Source organism: Balaenoptera borealis, assembly GCF_965194805.1.
Source record: "Balaenoptera borealis genome assembly, chromosome: 3".
NCBI lineage: Eukaryota > Metazoa > Chordata > Mammalia > Artiodactyla > Balaenopteridae > Balaenoptera > Balaenoptera borealis.
This window is the reverse complement of record NC_138866.1, coordinates 164381682-164404611: the sequence shown is the minus strand read 5'-3', so window position 1 is coordinate 164404611 and position 22930 is coordinate 164381682. Positions and strand designations below refer to the sequence as shown.

The window sequence follows — 22930 nt, the reverse complement described above, 5'->3', positions numbered from 1 at the left end:
GATTATGAACGGACAAAAATGTAGAGCAAAAGTATACTCTTAGTATACTAAACATCATTAGTTTAGTTTACATTAGTTAGTTTAAACATTATTAGTTTAATGTTCCCTAAGCAGTGAGAAAGTAAAAACATGATGTTATATTTCCCTGTAGCTCTCTTCCTCCTCTTAAATTATGTTTTACTTCAGACTCTTGCTTAATTTTGACAAGTAAAAAGTTTCTCCCCCTTTTGTAAATAAACTTTAAGCATAACAGTTAGTTTATATCCTACCATGTCATTAGATTAAATAAGCTGTGGAAAACCGTTGTCTGCTGCTGTGTATTTTTTCTCGTTAGGAAGACACAGCTCAAGGACTTAACATGAAGTTCCTTCACCATATAAACCTTCAAAAACTGTCTGGACCAATAGTTAGCTGAAGCTCGTAAGATTTTTTTCTTGTTTTTTTCCCTGATGGCCTTACCAATATTTAGAGACATTGTTACTAAAAAAAAAAAAAAAAAAAAATCACACAGTGATTTTAAACAGTAAAAAATAATTAGAAACAACCTAAATGCCCAATATTAGAAGACCAATTAAGTATAGAGCGTACAATACAATGGACGCTTATATAGTTAATGATGGTGGTATAAAATCATGTTTGTTGAAGTGAGAGGTATCAGTGATGTACGCCATCGAGTGGGGGAAAAACAAGGAGGTGAATAACATGGAGAGTATCATTTATTTCTGTAAATTGATACACATGTACACACATCTGCTTGTAGGTCATTGGCTAGTGGATCTTAGCTGATTTTTACTTTCTGCTTTGTATCTGTAATTTGAATTTTTTCATAAGTAGAAATACAAATAAAATTAATAATCCAGATTTTTGAGAAATTCTGAGACAGTTAAAATACAGACCTAGAAGTGGATGTGCCTATAGCAGTTGGAGCTCCGTATCAGTGAAACAGAAAACACACATGTCATCCTGGGTGGCTCTGGGGGAATATTAATACCCAGGTCCGGTTATTCTTACACCAATGAGAAGGTATTGAGCAGCATTCGCCTCTCCCCAAGCCCCCAGGGGTACCTGCTTTTCTCTGTGACTGCTTTAATATCAGAAAAGATGTTCATCTTACTCAGTTTCGGTGAAATTCACAAGGCCATGTATAAATTGTGCGCTGTGCCCTTTTAAAAACATACATCAGAATAGAATACATTATATTCTCAACCTAAAGTAGCTGTTGTTTACCTTTTTCATCCTTTCTCAGAACATCTTATGAAATTGTCTATGGAAGAACTTGTGGAATTTCTTCAGGAGACCTTGGCAAAAGATTTTTTCTTTGAAGACGACTTTGTAATAGAGCAGCTCCAGATTTCTATGGTGGAACTAAAGCGGGCAAAGTTAGACCTTCCAGAACCTGGTAAGGAAATAGCCAGACTCTTTATGTGTAACTTACAATTAAGATTGGAAGACACGGTGCAGTTAACATGGTCCGTTTCTGTTTGAAAACATCAGCATACTTGTGATGACATCATGTAAACCAGATTTCTTAAAATCTTCGATTTTAAGAAAAATCAAATAAACATATTAATTAAATCTGCCTCTCCTAATAGAGTCCCTACTTAAATTTAGGAAGTTTGATATACAAATAATGTTATTTCAACAGAAGTGACCATGGTGCTTTAAGCTACCATAACAATAAACGCTTTTTACTTTCATCATCTCATTTTGTGGAACCATATGCAGTAACAGAGCAAGTAAAAGTCCCATTTTCTAGAAGAGGAAACTGATACTAAAATGCTAACTCTGAAGCTGCAGAACCTGCAGACACAGCATTACTGCTGCCACTGGAGTCCGAGTTTCCTGACTGCTGATGCAGGGCTCTTGGCAGTATGTTGCAGTATAAATAATATATTTTATTCACTTATTTCAAAACATCTTCCAGTACCACCTGTTAGGTTTTCTGCTAGGTGCTCTGTTGGGGATTTAACTGAAAAGAAAGACGTGCTTCTTGCTCTCAGGGTGCACAGAGGAGAGACAGGATTTACACAATAATAGAGTGTGAATAGGGTCATAATAGAGCTAGAAACAGGATAAATGGGGGAAGATGGATGGAGGGTGGTACCGGGTGAGTGGAAGAGAAAGAAAGAAAATGTGAAGAGAGCACAGTAGAAAGAAGTTTTAAGAACACACCTTTGCTAAAAACCAAGATGCTCTGCTTTTAGTTATTTAATTGCAAGGGGTCTAATCCGTGTTCTCCGAGGTTTGTTCTGGGTCTTCAGAATTCACTAGAAAACAAGCCGTCACAGCAATAATGGAGTGGGGGCCTGGGCCCTGTGAGACCATCACCTCTGCTCCAGAAGGTCACCCATCTCTCGTGCAGTGTAATGATGTCCCTTTTCTACTAATTCTTTCCTATAGCAGGGAATGCATTTGGAAGAGCAGTTACTAACTATATTCTTGCTATTTCAACATTTATTTTTAAAGGTCTTGCCTACGTTTAAAATGAGTTTAAGACAAGTTTTAGTAAAAGACACATAAAGAAAAAAATATATGTATATAATAGAACTATTTAAACATGAGAATAAAATGTCAAAACCTGTGTAATGGAATGGGATGATTGAGCATGTAACTGGCAGCTAGTATGTATTGAATGCTTGCTCTCTGCCACATACCACACGCACTGTCTCATTTAATCCTTAAAATAACTAAGAAAAAGTACTCGTCCTCATTTTACACATGAGGAAACCTGGTAGCAGTCCTTTGTAAGATCTTTTGCTAGGAAACGGTAGAAAGGGGACGGAGAGTAGGGTGGGGATAAGAGGAGAGGGGTGGATAAATAACAGCGGGAACACTGGTTGATGTTGCTCTGCTCATGCTGGCGGTTAAGGGGGAACGTGGTGAGGGGGCTCCGCACCCCCGGGGCCTCTGACCCGGTCCACCCTGCTGAGTGCACACGGCTTGGCTTAAGCCTTGTCTCCTTCCTGAAGACTCGGCCAGTCCCCTGCCTCCCCAAAGCCGCAGAGTTTGGTCACCGGTATTTTGTGCTGGAACTGTGCGTGCCCCGTGTGTGCATCTGTCCCCACACTCGCTGGGCGTCACCCCCCTGTCAGTTAGTTTGATGTCTGCACTAGACAGTAAGCTCCTGGAGGGCCGTGACCGTGTCTTCGTGTCGCCAGCACCTAGGGCAGTGCCTGGCATAGAGTAGGCATTCAATCGATACTTTTTAATGAACAAATGAAGCTATAGTGTATTTTTTAGGATATAAAAACCTATCGTCTACAGAAGGTTAGCGGGAGGCAGTTTTTGGAGGTGATGGAACCTTTCTGTATCTTGATTGCACACACAGACAAGTCAGTTTAGTTATGTGTTCTGTCTCACTTTTTGAGGGTTTGAGTGCGTTTTCACTTCTCTTTGTATAGTGGAAACTGATGTTACACATGCACAGCAGTTTGTACTGTGTTTGTGACTTGAAACCCTAGGAAACACACAGTACAGGTTTTAAAAATTAAGTTATTTCACAAAGATCTATTGAATTTATGTGGCATTAAAATAGGTTTATAAAAATAAATGTGTTTAAATAATTGTGTCCTTTCCGCTTCCCTTATCTTTCAAGTTTAATCTGCTAGAAAGTCCAGCCTATGAGCCTAACTACGATAATTTTTTTGGATTTTTTAAAACTATCCTAGCTATAATTTTGAAAGCATACTGTATTTCTTTTGATCACCTTGTTGAAAGCTGTAATAGTGTTTGAATTGTATATTCTTCTGTCTGATAGTACATTAAACAGAAATGAAACTGCTCAATTTTTCAGATATAAATTTGAAATCAGTAATTTTGTGACAATATTTGAAACCTCAAATGGACTTAATATTTAATCTGGAAAAAGGAATAAGATGATTCTGTCCCTAGAAGAATTTTCCTGACAGTGGCCCCCACCATTTCTCACTGAAAACTGTTAGAACAGTCAGAGTACATTTATTCTGTTGTTGAAATTTAAAAGTAGAAAGTTGCTCACAGGGAAGAGCATTGAGAGCACTTTCCTGTAATTACGTGCCTCTCCTTGGGCGCAGGAAGCTGCTCATGTCTTCAGAGGCAGTCTGTGAGACTTGTAGTTGCGCGCAGTGTCCACTGGGTGGTGACAGAGACCTGAGTAAGATCAGAGATGGACCAGCCCGAAGGGACTTGAGACTCCGTATTTCTTTAGGGATGCTTAGGAATATTCTTTTTGGTGGCTTTTCTTTTTGTTTTTCAAGGAAAAAAGTTATTTAAGAAAAAATAATAAGCATCTTTGCGTTTATTCTGAAATATATCAAGCTATAGTTCCTTTTTTTTTTTTGAGCAGAGTAGTCTAATTGTTGGCACTGGCATAAAAATACTCACCACTCACTTAATGGAACGCTAGTGAAAAATATCATTTAAACTCCTGGTTTTCAGGGGAAGAAGGGAAGAACACAATTTTAGGCAGGGAGCTAGAGTGGGGTGAGCAAAGACAATGTTATGTCTACCGAAAAGAAGTCCAGAATGAAAGTGTGGATAATAAATATTAGTACTTATTGCCTGTTTATAGCCATCTGTTTTGACATCAGTTATGCTTGAATCTTTTAGTTACACTCAGTTGCTTAGGGGTGAAAGGCGATATTTAAACCAAACAAAGACCAAGTATAGCAGTGTGTGTTTTGGGGGGCAGGTAGTTCGAGTAGGTTAAGGTGAATCTATGAAGAGATTGTACAAGAATGTTTAATGCTTATTTGGATCTACTTTTGTGGGAAAGGGCAGAGGATATTTATTAGCATATGAAGATATGATGATGGCATACGTATTTCTTGGAGGGTCTGCCTAGTATAGCTTCAGCTCAGGGAAAGTTGAATAACTAATCTTCACAGAAGAATCGCCTTACAACGAGGTCGGGTAGATTTTTCTTCTTGATTTTGTACTTACACACAGAGGTCAGCTCCCCCAGGCGCAGGGCCCTTGGGTTTTGGTGCTGCGGTTGCCGAGACTCGGCCTTGCTCAGTTTTTGAGAAACAGGAGCAGGTCCCCGCTCAGACGCGCAGGCCCCAGCGGCCTCTGGGGGGGTGATGCTCCGTGGGCCTCCCCGGCCCTGCTGCCCTCCACGCTCCTTCCTTCTGTCTCCCGTCCTCTCCCTCCCCTCCTCCTCCCCCCTCTCTCTCTCTTTTCCCCTCTGGTCCCTCCTTCCCACCCCCTTCTCACTCCTCCTCTTGAGAGACAGCCCTTCCCATGGTCACGGTGGCCCTGAGGACCCTTAGAGACGCCAACAGCAAGTGCCCATTTGCTCGCTCCTGAATCGCTGGGGAGCTGCGCTGTTCGGAGGGGTTGGGTCACTTACAGGAATAAACTGGGCGTGGCAGAGTCCGTGTGTCATCAGTCAGCAACTGCTGGTGGCCCTAGCCTGCTCCCTGGTCCCAGGTCACTGTGGGCAGTAGGTGTAGCCCAGCACTGTTTCCGGCACTGCGGCCCGGCCCTGGCACTGGGGAATAAGCTTACCCTTACCAAGCAGGGCCTCCTAGCCTAACTTGCATTACTGTCCGTAAAATTGGGAGGAATTAGGTTTCTTAAGCACTTCCATTTTAGAAGGCTCTTCCTTATATCCTTGTCTACTGCCTTTTTCAAATTACTTTCTTTTCTTCCATGCTTATTGATAATCTTTATGGGGGCAAAGAGGCCATATCCTCTAAATGTCTTTGTACAGTCGAGGTATTCACCATGCACCTCTTACAGAATCCTAGTTCCTAGTGAGAGACTGACATTCAGGAATTAATTAGACACAATGTCCTTTTGTCTGCATTGGATTTTTTTTTTTTCTCCAAACCCTGCTATATCTAGTTTCATAGCTACGTAGGTCTTGGGTATTTATAACCGTTATGTTTTGGTACTATTTGAATGGTATGTTGTTACTCTAATTCAGATTACTTACGTATGAATGAGTGGACATTTTGTCAAAACCTTACTTGTAATTCTGTTAATATTTTAGATGCTATAGGAAGGTCTGCAAAATAAGTAGGACTGCACTTTAAGTAGGTTATCTTCTGCTAAGGTGAAAGGGAAATGTATTATGGGCTACCATGAAAGAACTTTAAGAAGCTACTTTTTTGATATTTTAGAACAGTCACAGATTTTTTTTTCCCGGTGTGGATTTTGGCCTCTTGACCATTCAGTAAATGGAACATGCTAAAATTTTCTTTTAATTCTAATATAATGTGTAGATGCATAGAATATTAATGTCTCTTCCTTAGAGAAATTTGTGTATTGACTTGAATATAAAGTAGTGTTAAGTGTAAGGTGAGTACTTTTCTTACCCTTTATATTGGAAAATTAAAACTCCCTTGTATGGATGACACGTACCTTTCCATTTTGTTTCAGGTGTGAAATTACCACCTCAGTCCATTGCTTCCTTCTCACTTTTTTATTCCTTCTCCTGAGAAATAACATGCCTTATTTTTGTAATCCTGCCTTTTACCCTGTGTCCTATTAGTCTTTACTGATATGGGCCTTTTATGTATCCAAAGGATTTCAGGATGGAAATCTATGGACTTTAGAATACAGGAACAGGACGTGATGTTCAGTTTTCTCCCCTAGTACCTCTTCCCCCTCACGTTCTCCCTCCCACCACCACTGTAAAGTGTTCTTTAAAAATTTCTTCCATTGCATCAGTCCCTTATTAAACCCCACTGTACTGCGTTTCAGTTAGTCCAAACCTAGAATATTGCTTAAATTCTGGGTACCACACTTACGAAGATGCCCTTTCATCTTTATCATCATCAGTAAGTAGCTACAGCTGAATGTCTGCGTTTCCATAGGAAATCGCAAGAATCTGTGAAGTAACGGAACTCGAGTTACCCCTGTGGGTCTGTTACTGCCTGTGTCCACCCTCCACATTTATTGTGTTCAGTTGTCTTTTTGACCTGGTTTTGTAAAATAAATTTTAATTACTGTAGTTGGTTTCATTACATTGTTGACATTGAAAATGTCCTAGAACCATAAAAGCAGATGATCATCAATAATGAAATATGTGACTTTTTACTAACAGGAAAAGCAATCCATAAAATTTGTGTTTAGTAAAGCAAATCAGTTTTGAGGTTTAGGATGTAGACCGAAGGGTAGTGTCTTAGTCCGTGAGCGCTGCTATAACAAAAGCACCACAGACAGTGGCTTAAACAACAGAATTGATTTTCTCATGATTCTGGAGGCTGGAAGTCCAAGATCAAGGTGTGTACAGGGTTGGTTTCTTCTCCACTTGGCTTTAGGTGCTACCTTCTCACTGTGTCTTCACGTGGTCCCCCCTCTGTGTGTGTCTGTGTCCACATCACCTCTTCTTATACGGTCACCTGTCATCTTGGATGAGAGGCCCACTCTGCTGACCTCATTTAACCTTAGTCCCCTCTGTAAAGGCCTTATCTCCAAATGCAGTCACCTTCTGAGGTTCGGGGGGTTAGGGCTTCAACATAGGAATTCTGAGGGGACACAATTCAGCCCTTAACAAGGAGGTGTTTCTTAGACACAGACCTTGCTGAAGAAGAGAAAAAGCAAACGTCTGTTCTCTGGTGACTCGCCCCCTGCTCTGGTGCCCCGTCCACCTCAGAGGACGCAGGGCGTGCGGCTCTGTCCCAGGGCTACACGTGCCAGGCCCTGCCCAGCACGTCACTCACATTAATCAGGTACTGGCCTGTCCTTCCCTCTTCAGTGTCACCCCCTCTGGTGCGTTTGGGCAGGCGTGACAGCAGAAGGAGGTGGGTTGTCCCGTGCGGGGTCCAGGGCCCCCTGTCTGACCACGGCCTCTCCAGCTGGGCAGTCCTCCTGCTCTGCCAGGGCCACTCCTCACCCCACTGTCGACCGCAACTCAGAGGGACCCGTGGCTGCAGCCCCCGCAGTGCGGGGGGAGGGAAAACCCGGGAGATCCCACCTCTCTTGGTGGCCCCGTCCGTCACTCCACTGTGGAGAGGGTGGGAGCACCAATCCCATCACGAGGCTGCGCCCTGTGACCTGATTACCTCCCGAACCCCGTCTCCAAACACCGTGACGTGGAGGTGACGCAGGGGAGTTGCAACATGGATTTTAGGGGGACACAGACCTTCAAACCATAGCAGATAGCTAACCCTCGAAAAACCTAATTTCAAGCGACTGTTTTCGTGACTTGTGAATTGATAAAGACTGAAACCCCAGCGCAGGGTCTGGGCGGAGAGAAGCAGGTGAGGCTTGCGCTGATCGACGGTGTTCTAGGGAGAAGGCGTGCAACCTGCAGCAGCCGGGCAGCTTGAAATCTGTTCTTTTTTTGTTTGTTTGTGTTTGTTTGTTTTTAATACCGCTGTGGAGAATTTTTAGAAACATGTAGAATGATTTCGTGGGAAGTAGAGTGTTGGCAGCTCTGCAGGCTGCCGGGAGCCATCGCGTGGCGGGGAAGTGGGGCGGCTTCGAGGGCTCAGCGGGAGGGTCTCTGCAGCTGAGCCTGTCTGTCCCTGTAACCGTGCGTCTTGCAGGCATGAATCAGCCACTCTCTCCGGGAGCCACTGTTTTCCCTTTCTTTTTAATGGCCATGTTTTCCATCAGGTTTCCTACACACCAGCCTGAAAAGGCTGATGTTATGCTCTGATGGAATATCAACGAGCCATTAAATCGGCCAGTCCGATTACTGTGTTGTGTGCTTAGAGAGTTGTCAGAGTGGAGGCGAAAAGAAAATTCCTGCATTCGGTTTTTCTATCATGTCTTCCCAATAATTTGTGTTTGTTGGGGTTATTTTCCTACAGGAAAGAAGGAATTCATATGTTTACTTGGGACTAAATGGATAACTACTTGTAGAGCTGATAAAAGCTTTCGGGGGACACCAGATAGATTTTAATTTTATTTTTATTGTTCGTTTTTAACCCGATAGGCTGAATGACTATTTGTGAATATTCTGGACTAGGGCTGCATTTGAATCAACTTTCTCACCTCAATTCCAGAGATTTCATATGAGGCTAGTCAGGCTGAACTGGAATGCTCCAGCCTATTTTACCTGCAACATTCATAAACAAAACTTTTCTCAACGACAAGCATTTTCAAGTTTGGGTTATCACTTAAAATAGTCTGTCCATATATCATAAAACGTCTTTATTAGAGAAAGATGCAAGAGCCATGTTGATTATGCCAAGACCACTGAATCAGAAAAGCATGAAGTATCTTTAGCTCAATAATTCTGATTCTGGTAGCTTAACTATTTAAAGGATATCGCATTGCCATCATTCTCTGCTCCCTCCCCTCCCAAAGAAAAGCTCATTGAATTATTTTAACATCTTAAAGAAAATTATGGTATGGTATGTGGGTAAATAATACAATTATCATCACCTAGACCGTAAGCTACATAAAAACGAGGCGGCATCCGCCTGCTCACAGCTGGTGGACTCATGGCTTTCCTCAGGAAACATTTGTTAGGTGGGAGGGTGGCGGAGCATTTGAAGAGTGCAATGACTTATTTTTAAGTGAGAATATATGGTTTTGTAGTAATAGAAGACATAAAAAACATACGTCTTAAACCTTGGAATTTTTACAAGCGGAGTCTGTTGGTTTTTTCAGGATGGTATTCAGTGGAGCCCATATTGTGGTGGATCACTTTAAACAGCTGTTTACAAAATGCCCAAGTTATTGCACGTTCCTTTAATTCCTCATTAGTTTTCCCATGTTAGTTATTTAAAATGTAAAACCAAAAGTATCTAATATGATTTTCTCTTTATTATTCTTTTTCCCTTTTTTTTGCAGTAGGACCCTCTTAGAGTAGTAATTTGGAAATAGAGAGTGCTCTTTCTTTGTATACGGTGGAAGGTACTTGAGAGAATAATAATAAGCTATTTGGGGATAACTTGGAGACCACAGTTGGTCATCAGTTGACTTTTAAACTTGGCGGACCTGCTTGAGGTTGATAGGAACCGTTTTACTGAGATTCCAAAACCGTTATAGTTGAGGTATGCTTAAGTGGAAGGAATGTAACGGTGAGACACTGAGCTACTGACCTGCAGGATTGTTTTAGGAATAGAAATGAAAATATCAGCTTCTCATTCTTGAAAAAGCAGGTAACTATCTTAACAAAATATAAGAATCATATGTTACACAATTGTATGATCCTTACTCATAAGGTTATAAAATCTTCCCATCTGCACATTGCGTAATAAGACTTTGAGTTTTGTTATGCCTTAGTATCAATCTCTGTAAAAAATGCTGCTCTTGGGGCTTCCCTGGTGGCGCAGTGGTTGAGAATCTGCCTGCTAATGCAGGGGACACGGGTTCGCGCCCTGGTCTGGGAAGATCCCACATGCCGCGGAGCAACTGGGCCCGTGAGCCACAACTACTGAGCCTGCGCGTCTGGAGCCTGTGCTCCGCGACAAGAGAGGCCACGATAGTGAGAGGCCCGCGCACTGCAATGAAGAGTGGCCCCCGCTTGCCGCAACTAGAGAAAGCCCTAGCACAGAAACGAAGACCCAACATAGCAATCAATCAATAAATCTTTAAAAAAAAAAAAATGCTGCTCTTAAGCCACTAAAATTCTGTGTGTCTGTGTACGTATATGCATGTGCTTGAGTGCACACATGAAAAGTAAGCAGTTATTCATGATGTAGTTCTTATATTTGATACCGTTTATTCATGCACTTATGTCACTTATGAATTGATCTTTCCCTTTAGGTAAAGAGGATGAATTTCCAAAGAAACCTTTGGGACAACTTCCCCCTGAATCTCAATCAGCTGGCGTCAGTCACCTGAGCAACGGACAGAGGAGTGTGGGCAGGTCAAGTCCACATCCGGATGGCAGGAGAGAGAGCGGCTCGTCACCTTACAAAGCCCACGAGCATTCCCCTCCCCGTCAAAGTAGAACAGGTACCCCCGAGAGGGCGCGGCAGCTGCGGCGGAAGTCAGTGGACGAGGAGAGTAAAAAGCTTAAAGACGAGGTGGATTTTCAAAGGAGACTTCCATCGGGTCCACAGGACAATTCCAGGCAGTATAACCACGCCGCCGCTAACCAGAATAGCAACGCCACTTCACACATCAGGAAGGAGTTTGTGCCCAAATGGAATAAGCCGTCAGATATCTCAGCTATTGAGAAAACCGCCAAGTATGCCATTGAAGGGCGAAGTCGGGCCGCACACCCCACGCTGAGAGTCGCCGTCCCCGGTTCCGCTGATGCGCGGCCCCCCAGCGTCAGGCAGAAGGTGAAGGTGCTGGATGCGGACGAAGGGAAGCGTGGCTCCACCGCCTCGCAGTACGACAACGTACCCGGGGACGGCGCCAGCGCGGCCCTGGAGCAGGCGCTGGAGAGGGCGCGCTCCCAGAGCCCCCGGGGCGCGGCCTACGCTCACAGCCCACGGAGGCACGCTGAGCCCAGCTCCAGTCCCTCCGGAGCCCCGAACGCGTTTACTTTCAAAATACAGCCTCCGGGTTACGCAAAACATCCATCCCAGTCAGACGGGGAGGATCGAGGGGCAGCGCATCCCCCGTCTTACAGTGAGCCCCCCACTTACCAGGGCAGTTCTCCGAAACGCATCCCTGCTGCTAACAGCAGCTTTGTGTCTCCACCGTTTCCCCACGGGATGCCAGGGAATCCTTCCCGGAGACCTTATGGTTCTACTCTTTCGACTGATGTTTCTCCAGAGAAATCTTACAGCCGCCCAGCTCCTCTGGTCCAGCCGTCCAGTCGAATAGAAGTTCTCCCTGTTGATATTGGTGCTGGGGGATATTCGGGCAATTCAGGGTCACCAAAGAATGGGAAATTCCTCCTTCCTCCAGTGGATTGTTTGCCAGATAACGGAAAATGGTCGGAAGTTGGTTATGCATTGAGACCGGAGATGCACGGACCGTCGTGGACTCGTGATGCCAACCGTAGCCACTTAAGCAGTTCACCCAAATACCCCACCTTTCAACACGTCCCCTATCAGGACCACACCCTCCCTGCAGTTTCAGTAGATAGTCCGGTGCGGTATCGAACTTCCCCAGCTCTGGAAGATGCCAATTCATCTGGGTATCAGTATTCAGGGCCCTCGCCTCCAGTATATCACTACAGGAATCGGGATGGACTCTGTATCCAGGAATCAGTATTGCTGTGAGAATTGATCTGTACTTGCTGCAGATGAGAGAATAGAAACCGTATGAAACCTACATTGCTATGTTGATAATTGCCAAAGCAGTATTTTATACAGTTGTGAACAACTCGCACAATTCTCGTGTACGTCAGTAATAAGAGTATATGGAAGTGATTTCATCCCCACCTAGATGCTGCTTAAGATGAGCTTTTAACTTGCATCATCACTGAACCTGTTAAAAAGAATTTAACCTGGAAACATAGCAATAGTATTTAGGGATGCACGCACGGTTTCATTTATATCTTTCTCCAAAGTCTGAATATTTGTACTCTGTTAGCCCATTCTATTTTGAGTAATGATACAAAGCACTGAAAAACTGTAGAATAGACATTTTTAAGGCTATGTGTAGTGTACGTGTCTTTCAATAGATACTATATGCATCTACGCATACACGTTTGAACACAGAACTAAAGAAATGTTTAAAAAAAAAAAAAAAACAACTACTTTTCATTTAGATCCATGGAATAATTTCTTCTTCTTCTTTTCCCTACCTTGTCTTTTGGTCAAGTTTTTTTTTCCCCCCTTATATTTTTAACCCAGGTCCTAAACCGACTTGAGGGTTTGCCCTGGCTTAATTCAGCATCTCACGGAATGCTCAGCTTTCTCATTCAATTGCTCATTCAGTTTTCAATCTGAAAATTAAAGACATTGGAGAGAAAGGCTAACCACTTAATGGTGCTTAAAATCGGGGCAGTTTAATTTTATGACCAAAGGTGCAGCGCGCAATGTATCCGTGTTCACTGAGAGATCAGCTTTCGTGCGTCTGTGCCCTTTTTTCTGGTCTGACCCTCGCAAAGCTCAGGGCAGAGTGTTCCTTGCCAGATGCCCAGGAAGTGTGCACACAGCCCTCCGGCGGATGCCAGCAGGAGAAGCTGCAAGTTACTGATCATCAAGCACTCACACGGGGCAGCAGAACAAATTCCTTTACACTCATTTGAAAGCAAGATTAACAATATGGTTACTTCTTATTTCTGCCCCTTAAATGACTGTGGAGTCTCCCTGCAAAGGGCCCCGGGGTGGCATTCACATGATCTTTTCCTGGCCCTCTTCTTTAAAGAATGTAGTCAGTGAATATTGCTGCTCATAGGCCATTAAATTATATCTGTGTAAAATTGTAAAAAATGATCCTAATTATTACTAGGAACCTCAGATTTTGGTGGTTTTTCTTTTTTTTAAATAGCGTGACTTTCATACTTTCAAAAATCTTTTTTTTTGTTGTTTGTTTCAGTGAAAAATTCAGGTTCATGGTAACAAATCAGCAATGTCTTTCAAAATCTTCTGTTACACTACAATGACCAAAACACTGACCAAGTTTTGGGCACTCCAAGAAAGTATGCCTTTGGGTTTCACTGGAGAGCTTGTTTTCAACATTACTTTGATCCTATTTGAACAATAGGGAATAGAAAACCTAACATTGATGGTTCTTCTTGTTGCAAGTTGGGACTTTAAGCTTTCAAGGTACAGAAGTATGTCTTTTAAAACGAGAGTAACATTTGTTTAGCTAGTGAATGTGACAATATTTTTTATGTATATAATGAGTCTAATATAATTTTAATCAACTTGGTAATGATGTTATTAAATGGCAAAACAAATGCAGTGTATTAGCAGCCAAACACTGCACGGAAACTCCGATCTACTAGGCTCCTGGTTCAGATCATGTAGAAGCTTAGAAATAAATGTACATAAAATTGTAGCTGGGGATGTGAATTCCAATTTTAAACCATGATTCTGTGACTTGTAATAAACCAAGCTGTACAATTTAGTTTATGATAGCAGCATCAGAGCTGTTCCAAAATATATATATATATATCAACAGTGGTACATACTGTAGATTTATATATATAAATATATATATATATATGCAAAAAATATATGCACACACACTATTTTCTTATGTCACCTATGACTTTTTTATCTGTATACTTTTTTTGATGTGATTGTTTTTAACATGCTAAATAAGTATATTTTGTTTTGTGTCTTTTATGTGCTTTTTTCAGATGGCATCTCTGATTTTTCTAAAGCTAGTTCCTTTCTAACTGAGTAGATACTGCGTAGCGTTTGCCTACATGACTTTATATGTATCACAGTTCTATGTTATATGTTTTACTAATTTCCAGTAGTTCTGTATTTAGAACCGTATCACCTGCCCTTTATTTGATTTAATCAGCCATTGTTAATAGTGATAAGGTATTATTTTCAGTCTTCCCCCATTATAAAATGTAGATCTGTTAGTTTTTCAAGTAGGAAAATTTAATTCAGTCATTTTGCCACCATACAGTTTTACTCTTTCAAATTTATCTTTTAATAAAAGATAAATAGTGAAATAATGATAAAAGATGAAATAACATTCATAAAGTAGGCTAAGTATATTTATAAAAAACATTTGGTGAGGATCTTCATGGTGTGGAGACTGATTTTGCTTTAACTGCATGTACATGAGGTAACTATTTTGCCACTATTAAGTCTTTTCTTCATAGCAGTTTTGCCTAACACAGTAAGCACTTTGATATAGTTTTTATTTTTTTAATATTTAGTTTGAAAAGTTAAAGAAACTTAGACCCAGTGTCTCAAAGGGTTTTAAAACTTCGACTCTTTCAGGTGCTTATGTTGCTTACAGGATTTTTAAAATAGCTTTGAGAGCTGGGGGATAGCCATAGCTGTCAAATCAGACACCCTGGTATTGCAGGGGAGGAAAAAAAATTCTTCTTCCTTCTGCCCTCTAGGTTCTCCATCCAGGCCCTGTAGATTGGACTGACAAAGGACAGACTAACGGGAGAAAAGGAACTGGAAGGTCATTAACACGTGCGTTCTGCATTCACGCGGTATCCGGTGATCAGTCACTCAAAGGGAGGGTTAGCTTGGGGTCTCTCCACCCAACTTAGTCAAGGCAGGGGTGAGGGTGGTAAGGGGGAGAAAGGGCACTTATGGAAAAGCAGGTGACTTTCTGGAAAATAAATGGGCCTTAAGAGAGCAGGTGGGAGACATGATCGTCTGTGATGGGGTCTGCTGGGGCACCAGAAGAGGAGGTTATAGAGTTGCCCCAGGAGGGGATTTAGGAGAGTTGCGTTCTTTGGGGGTGCGGGGGGGGGGGTGGCGCTCTGCTTTTAGGCAGATAAGAGATTTCAGGAACTCAAATGCTTCAGCTCAAAAATCGTTTTTATTGCCCAATGGCATATTTTGGGGTAACAGAACCCGATCCCCTTCACTGTCAATGACAGAATGTTTCTCAAAAGAAGGAAGAGAGATTCAGGTAATGGGGCATTTCCGGAGAAGAAAAATGGTTGTTTACAGGATGTGATGTGATTGTTTGAACTTTTTTTCATTTTAAGAAGATTCTTATACTAAATTTATGTCTTACTCAGTGTCACTTTAACATGGAGTTTTATATTTGTTGTCATTTCAGATCTCTCCCTCAGGGCTCGTTATACTATAAGCACAAAAATGACGCCTGGTCAGTACTTTGCTAAGATCCCTTTTCTTTTCATTTTCATGATTAGAGAAAAGCATTCCATCTCCACAAATAGGGATTTATTCACAGAGGATCTACAGCTTAATCTTCTGGAAATATTATTACTTCTCAGTTATCTTTTATTTATTTATTTTTTAGCATCTTTATTGGAGTATAATTGCTTTACAGTGGTGTGTTAGTTTCTGCTTTATAACAAAGTGAATCAGCTATACATACACATACATCCCCATATCCCCTCCCTCTTGCGTCTCCCTCCCACCCTCCCTATCCCACCCCTCTATGTGGTCACAAAGCACCAAGCTGATCTCCCTGTGCTATGCGGCTGCTTCCCACTAGCTATCTATTTTACATTTGGTAGTGTATATACGTCCATGCCACTCTCTCTCACTTCGTCCCAGCTCAGTTATCTTTTAGATTCACACCTTTGTTGTAGTATGCACTTGATTGTGGGTTAATTAAGACTATGGTTTTGGCAGTCTGTTTCTTTGTTTTAATTGTCCTTTAATAGATTTTAAATTTCATTTCTAATATTGATATTAACACTTATTGACCAGGTGGTTTTAATAAGTCAAACTTTACTTTTATAATGACCTAAGGTATTGAGAATAGGAAGAAAGGATTCCATTTAACATTTATGTATGAATTGTACTTTCAGAAGGATTTTCAGTTTCCATAAATCTAAGCATAATTGCCACCATTTTATCAATAAGAACCCTGAAAAATAGAGGAACAATTATTAGATTTCATAGGAGTGGATCTTGACCCCTGCTGCTCATTAGAACTGGAGAAATTTTTTAAAAAAATTGATTGTATATTACCACTGTGGGCTGTCTCAAAAATTCTTAACAGATCAGTTTCAGAGCTTAAAAACTCTGATTTCAGGTAAGTTAAGAAAATTTCCACTGGAAAGACTAACATTACCAGCCATCTCTGTAAATGCTCATGAACTACTGGCAGTTGTGGAAAGTAGCAGTGGCTTCAGCTGAAGGTGGCCTGACCCTGTACTTTCTCTCATTACGTCTTACAGTAGTTCTTCCAAATAGGTAGAGCCTTACGAGGATTTCCAGTTTCCTGGACAACCTCTGTCACTTTCCTTAAGTGACAGGCTAAAAAGAGGCTTAAGCTGTCAGGAAGCCCAAGTGCGTTTTCCCCACGTGAGAAGCTGAGAAGATGCTGCATAGCCTGGTCGTCCACTTGACTGGTCAGCATTTTATTGAGCACCTACAGTGTACTAGTTGCCTTGGGATTGTGCTAGGTTCACGCTTCAAGATAGGAGGCACATTTTGTAATCTGTGTCTCAATTCAGTGTTGGGGGCGGGACGTGCACAGGTGACTATTATGGGCACAGAAAGGCCCAGCTCAAGAGGGTGGGGGAGGGCCTGTGTGGAGGATTCTCAGAGTAAATGGACTAAAGGGAGGGGAAGGGGGCGTTTGTACAGAGGGGAGGGGATGGGACGAGCAACCGCGTGGTGCGTGTGGGGAAGTTTCTCGCTTTGGTGTGCGTGTGGGATGGGGTGGGAGGGTCCGCAGAGACCGGGTCCTGGAGGGCCGTTTGTGGCCTGTGGAGGCGGATGCAGGGGCGCAGGCCTGGGGGAAGTTAGGACAGTTGCAGCAGGTGTTCTGTCTACAAGGGGGTCCAGAGCTCAACGCCAGGGAAGAAGTTATGAAGAAAAGGTGATGAACTTGAGAACTGTTTACTAAGTAAAATTGGCAAAACTTGATAATTGGTTGAGTGTAACCACAATAATTAAGAAAAATAGCTAACATTACTGAATGCTTGCTGTGCATCTGGTGCTGTGCCAAGCGTTTTACCTGTATTAACTCACTTAATTCTCAGAATAACTCTCTGAAGTGTGTACGACCCTAATTCCCAGTTTACAGATGAGAAAACTAAGGCACGAAGAGTTGAAGTAACTTATCCCAGGTGACACAGCTGGTAGGTAAGAGAACCCGGACTTGAATCTGAATCTAGGGCCTGTGCTTCCCTCCCCACTCCGGACAGTTTTAAGGAGGTATAACTTACCTACCATAAAATTCACCCATTTTAGTGTACACGTCAGTGATTTTTTAGTAAGTTTACAGACTTGTGCAACCATCACAACAAACCAATTTTAGAACATTTCCATCATCTCAAAAAGATCTCTTGTCCCCATTTGCAATATCCATTCCCACCCCCAGCCTCAGGCAACCACTAATCCACCTTCTATCTCTTTGATTTTCCTTTTCTGGACATTTCGTATAAATGGAATCAGATAATATGTGAGATTTTTGCATCTGGCTTCTTTTGTACTTAGCATAATGTTTTTGAGGTTCATCCATGTGTAGCATGTATCAGTAACTACTTTCTTTTTTATTGCTGAATAGTATTTTGTTGTATGGCTATATCACATTTTGTTTATCCAGTCACCGGTTGATAGACATTTGGATTGTTTTCACATGCTGCTGTGACCATTTGTGTACAAGTGTTTATGTGGCCTTGTTTTCACTTCCCTTGGGTATGTATTTAGCAGTGCTATTGCTGGTTTTTATGATAAGCTTGTGTTTAACTTTTTAAGAAACTCCCACACTCTTCCAAAGTGTCTGTACCATTTACGTTCCCACCAGCAATGTTTGAGGGTTCTGATTTCTCCACATCCTCACCAATACTTGTTGTTTTATATTTTTTGGTTATAGCCGTTCTAGTGGGTGTGAAGTGATATCTCATTGTGGCTTTGATTTGCATTTCTCGAATGGCTAAATGATGTTGAGCATCTTTTCATCTTTTTATGAATCATTCATGTATATTCTTTGGTGAAATGTCTATTCAGATCTTTTGCTTACTTGTTTAATTGGGTTTTATTTTTGAAAAGTAAGTGTTCTTAAAATACTCTGGATACAAGTCCTTTGTAAGACATATTTGCAAATATTTTCTCCCAGTCTGTGACATGTCTTTTCAGTTTCTTAATGGTGTCTTTAGAAGTGTGAATGTTTTTAATTTTAATGAAGTTCAGTTTATTGGTTTTTTCTTTATGGATCATGCTTTTAGTATTGTATCTCTCTGCCTAACCCAAGGTCACAAATGATTTTCTCCTATGTTTTATTTCAGAAGTTCTATAGTTTTAGCTCTTACACTTAGGTCTGTGAGCTGTGTTGAATTATTACTGTATAAGGTGTGAGGTAAGGATCTAAGTTTATGTGGGTATTCAGTGGTCTCAGCACCATGTGTTTAAAAGACTGCTTTCCCCAACTGAATTGCCTTGGTACCTCTAACAAAAATCAATTGACCATATATATAAATATTTATTTTAAGTTTTGAAATCAGGAAGTGTACATCCTCCAACTTTGTTCTTTTTCAAGTTGTTTTGGCTATTTGGGGTCTTTTGCATTTCTATATAAATTTTAGAATTAGCTTGTTAGTTTCTGCAAAAAACAAAACAACAACCTGTTGAATCTATAGATCAACTTGGGAATCTTAAAATGTTGGGTCTTTCGATCCATAAACATAGAGTATTTATTTTGATCTTTAATTTTGATTTTTAATTTATTTTTCATTTGGTTTTTAATTTATTTTTCATTCATTTTGATCTTTAATTTCTCTCAGCAAGGTTTTGTAACTTTAGTCTTACACTTCTTTTGTTAAAGGTATTCCTAAGTGTTTTATTTTTCTTGCTCTTGTGAACAGAATTGTGTTCTTGAGAGCCTGTGTGCTTACACATCATTCTGTACTGTTGAGGGGAGAGGAGGCTCAAGGTTGATTCCTACAGTTCCCAGGTTGGGCGGCGGGGTGGATAGTGGGGTCACAATCTGATGAAAAGAATTCAGGAGAAGGAGCAGCTGTAGGCTTGGTGAGGAAATGGCTTCTGTTTTGACGTGTAGAATCTGAGGAATAGGGGACGGACAGGTCGTGCCGTCTGATGGGCAGCTGGGAATTCCAGAGAGATTTGGACTTGCCGGCATGTAAGAATCAAGTCATAGGAGAGCACCTGCCTCGGGAAAAGATGAGCTGAGGATGGGAGAGCTTGCGGGGGGGGGGGGGGTGTGTCGCTGACAGTTAAGAGGTGCCCCAGGGAAGGAGGTGTGAAGGACTCAGAGGGACAGTCCTGGACTGGTTCCGCAGTACCCACGTGCCCGGTGATTGAAGACGGAGCTTCGGAGTCAGACTGACTCGAGTTTGAAGTCGACATCCACGGAGGCCACTGTTGTCGATTCTGGGAAATCATGAAGTAGCAGGATGACAGCATCCGTGTGCTCGGGGACCTGATGTGATCCATTTCCTCCTCTGTAGTATGGAGAGTGTAGCGCTTATTTCATGGAGTTGTGAGGATTAAATGAGTTGACTTGTGCAAAGTGTCCAGCGTAGCGTCGTCACGCGGTAGTAATGTGGAATGTTACCTGTCGTCACACGACCCCACAGAGCTGGGCGTTAGAGACCAGGAGGGTGTGGACCTTGACTTCATGGAGCGGAGAGTCTCGTGAGCAGCACAGAGGCACACACGACATGACACGACACGTGGGGGGAGGGATGGCACAGGGTGCTGGGAGAGGAGGGGCCCTGGCTAGGGGGGCAGGGGTCCCAGGAAGGAGGAAACAGTCGGCGGCTTAAGTGCAGCAGAAAGGCCCATTGCCTTGACTGAAGAAACGATTGGGGTTTGACAGTTTGGGGGTCGGTGCCGTCATCTGCTGTCTCTTCTAGAGCCATGGCCAGGTTGGCACCCATGGGTGGCGATGCCGGTCTCTCCAGAGAAGGGTGGGTGGAGGGAGGGTCTGGGAGGGGTGGATTTACATGGGGAAAATAATGCCAGTTAGAGGGTAGTTCTGACCATTCAAACACTCAAGTACCTCTACCAGCCAGCCTGTGGTTTTATTCCAGTTTGTTACTTTCTGTATTCATGGGGATTAAAACACCAGTGATTAATCTTCCTGTAGTTCAGACCTTCTACTTTAATTTGGAGGAAAACCAGCATAATCTGAGGATAAAGGAGGCTGCATCAAGAAAACTCTCATATCCCGCCCAGGAACATCCTTGACTTTGGGGAGCACTTCTTTGAGTTTTGCTGCCATGTGTAGTGCACTAAGGAGGTGTGATCTAGAAGTTGCCACGTGCGGACAATGGAAAGGCTCACTGCTCTGAAAGCTAAACAGAAATCAGCGATAAACCGTAGCTCCCAGAAAGCCCAGCCTTGAATGCGGCCGTCAGCTCTGCCAGGATCCCTGGTGTGGCTCCAGGCAGGTCACTGGGCCTCCATAGGCCTGGCTTCTCTGATCTGCAAACTCTGGAGGTCGGAAGGAGAGTTTGAAAAGGGCTCTGCCTCAAGCTCTAAGGGGAGGGTGCCCCGACCCCAGGCCTCTTTGTCTGCTTTGTGCAGGTACCATGTCGGGTGCTAGGGAAACAGTGGTGAGCAAAGACCAGATGGTCCCTGGCATCACGGAGTGGACGGTCGTGTGGGGAAGGCTGGCATTAATTCTTTGTTACCAGCACCAATGAAGACCCACGTGTGTGGCAGGGACCGGGAGGGAGGAGGACCCAGTGCGCTCGGGCCCCTGTGATAACGACAAGCACGAGGGTGATGCTCGTGAGAAATGATGCGGCTTGAATTGTACGGGCAGCGAAGTCGGTGCGGTAATGGGCCGAGGAAACCGGCTCACGGCCGTGGGAGATGAGGGGCCCTCGCAGGACAGCCTGGGAGCAGAGGACGCAGAGTAGCAAATATGGCACAAACAGTTCAAGTTGCTAATGTGAAGGCAGTTGTACATTATCAACCACGTCTGTACCCACGAATAATACCATTCGCAGGACCACCTTTGGAAAGGCGGATGACGAGGGCCCTGGCCGTCTGCAGTTTGCTGGAGTAGACTGGAGGCCGTCACACCTGCGCTGCAGTCTGAGCTTGCCGCTTGTCGGCAGCTGAGCTTGGGCAAGTCACGTTCCTGTTCTGGGCTTCACTTTCTCAGCTCTAAAACGTGAGTGTTCGAGCTAGACAGGGTGGTGGAGATGACCTCGGACAGCGGGTCTCAACCAGGGCTGTGAACGAGAGCCACTCGAGAAGCTGCCAGAAATACTGATGCTCAGGCCCCCCCCAGACCAATAAGTCAGAATCTCCCTGGCTGGGGCCTAGGAATTAGGATTTTTTAAAAAAATTAAACACACAGTCCAATATTTCATGATTCTATAACCTGTTCCTCAGAACTGAACCATGTGATGCAATTGTATAGGAATAAACTGCAAGAAGCCAGAGCCTTGGGCTTGAAACCTTTGTTGAGAAGCCATGAATGACCTGCCTTTCTTAACAAAGTGTTTTGACCATGAAGAAAGGAGACATCCCTCCCTCTCCACCTCTATGTCTTTATTGTTCTAGCTCCCATGTCATTCTTCTGTTACTATCCAGAAACACCTTAAAATCATGTGAGGGCATTTCTATGTAGAGGGTTTGAATGGTGTGTGGAAAGAACTCAGGCTTGCAGCAGACTTGGAGGTGAGTCTTAGCTTTTCCACTAACCCTGCTGGACCTCAGCCTCTTGAGTAAAACAGAGAAAATGAGGCCTTCCCTGCAGGGTCGCTCTGAAGATGTGCTGAGGTAATGTATGTGTGATACAGTGCCTGGGACAGAGACGCTCCATAAATGTTAAATGATGAATAGAAATGTTTGTATAGGGAAAGGGCTAATATCATTTATATTTAAAGGGCTTGTTTTTCCCCTTGAGACGTGTGAAGTACCCCCAGGTGGAATATGGGCAAAGCAAGTAAAAGAAAATGCACAGATAAGTACAAAGCGATTAAACATATTCTCCATCTCCATTAATTAGAGAAACTGAAATTGAAGCAATGATTGACAAACAGTTGGCCAGAAGGATGTCTGTGCCCTGCTAGTGGGAGGAAAATGCATCCCAAATGTGCCACTTCCCATGCTGTGTTCTCCATCCAGCAACACCACTTCCAAGAGCAGAAATACATGTGCGTGTAAAAGGATGTTTGTTTCACCATTGTCTGTAATAAAGAGGAACTGGAAATAGCCTGAATGTCCATCAACAGAGGATAGGTTAAATTAGGGTGTAACCATATAAAAGAACACTAACACTGCTCACCCTTTAAAAATCCGGAGATGGGGGCTTCCCTGGTGGCGCAGTAGTTGAGAATCCGCCTGCCAATGCAGGGGACACGGGTTCGAGCCCTGGTCTGGGAAGATCCCACATGCCACGGAGCAACTGGATCTGTGAGCCACAACTACTGAGCCTGCGCGTCTGGAGCCTGTGCTCCGCAACAAGAGAGGCCGCGATGGTGAGAGGCCCGCGCACCGCGATGAAGAGTGGCCCCCACTTGCCGCAACTAGAGAAAGCCCTCGCACAGAAATGAAGACCCAACACAGCCAAAAATAAAAGTAAA

The 22930-nt window shown here is 43.0% G+C and overlaps 2 protein-coding genes across 2 annotated transcripts in view; both read left to right on the top strand.

Annotated features, from left to right (window-relative positions):
• The window catches only part of USP6NL (USP6 N-terminal like), a 145825-nt gene extending 131760 nt beyond the window's left edge, over positions 1-14065 (top strand). The window contains exons 15-16 of the mRNA XM_082385389.1: positions 1247-1399; positions 10651-14065. Of these exons, the coding sequence (XP_082241515.1) occupies positions 1247-1399; positions 10651-12065 (1568 nt within the window). The 3' untranslated portion in view covers positions 12066-14065. The remainder of the gene's footprint in view (positions 1-1246; positions 1400-10650) is intronic.
• LOC309625690 (uncharacterized protein) overlaps positions 13449-22930 on the top strand; it is a 54772-nt gene continuing 45290 nt past the window's right edge. The window contains exons 1-2 of the mRNA XM_082385753.1: positions 13449-13559; positions 14825-15552. Coding sequence (XP_082241879.1) covers positions 15476-15552 — 77 coding nt within the window. The 5' untranslated portion in view covers positions 13449-13559; positions 14825-15475. The remainder of the gene's footprint in view (positions 13560-14824; positions 15553-22930) is intronic.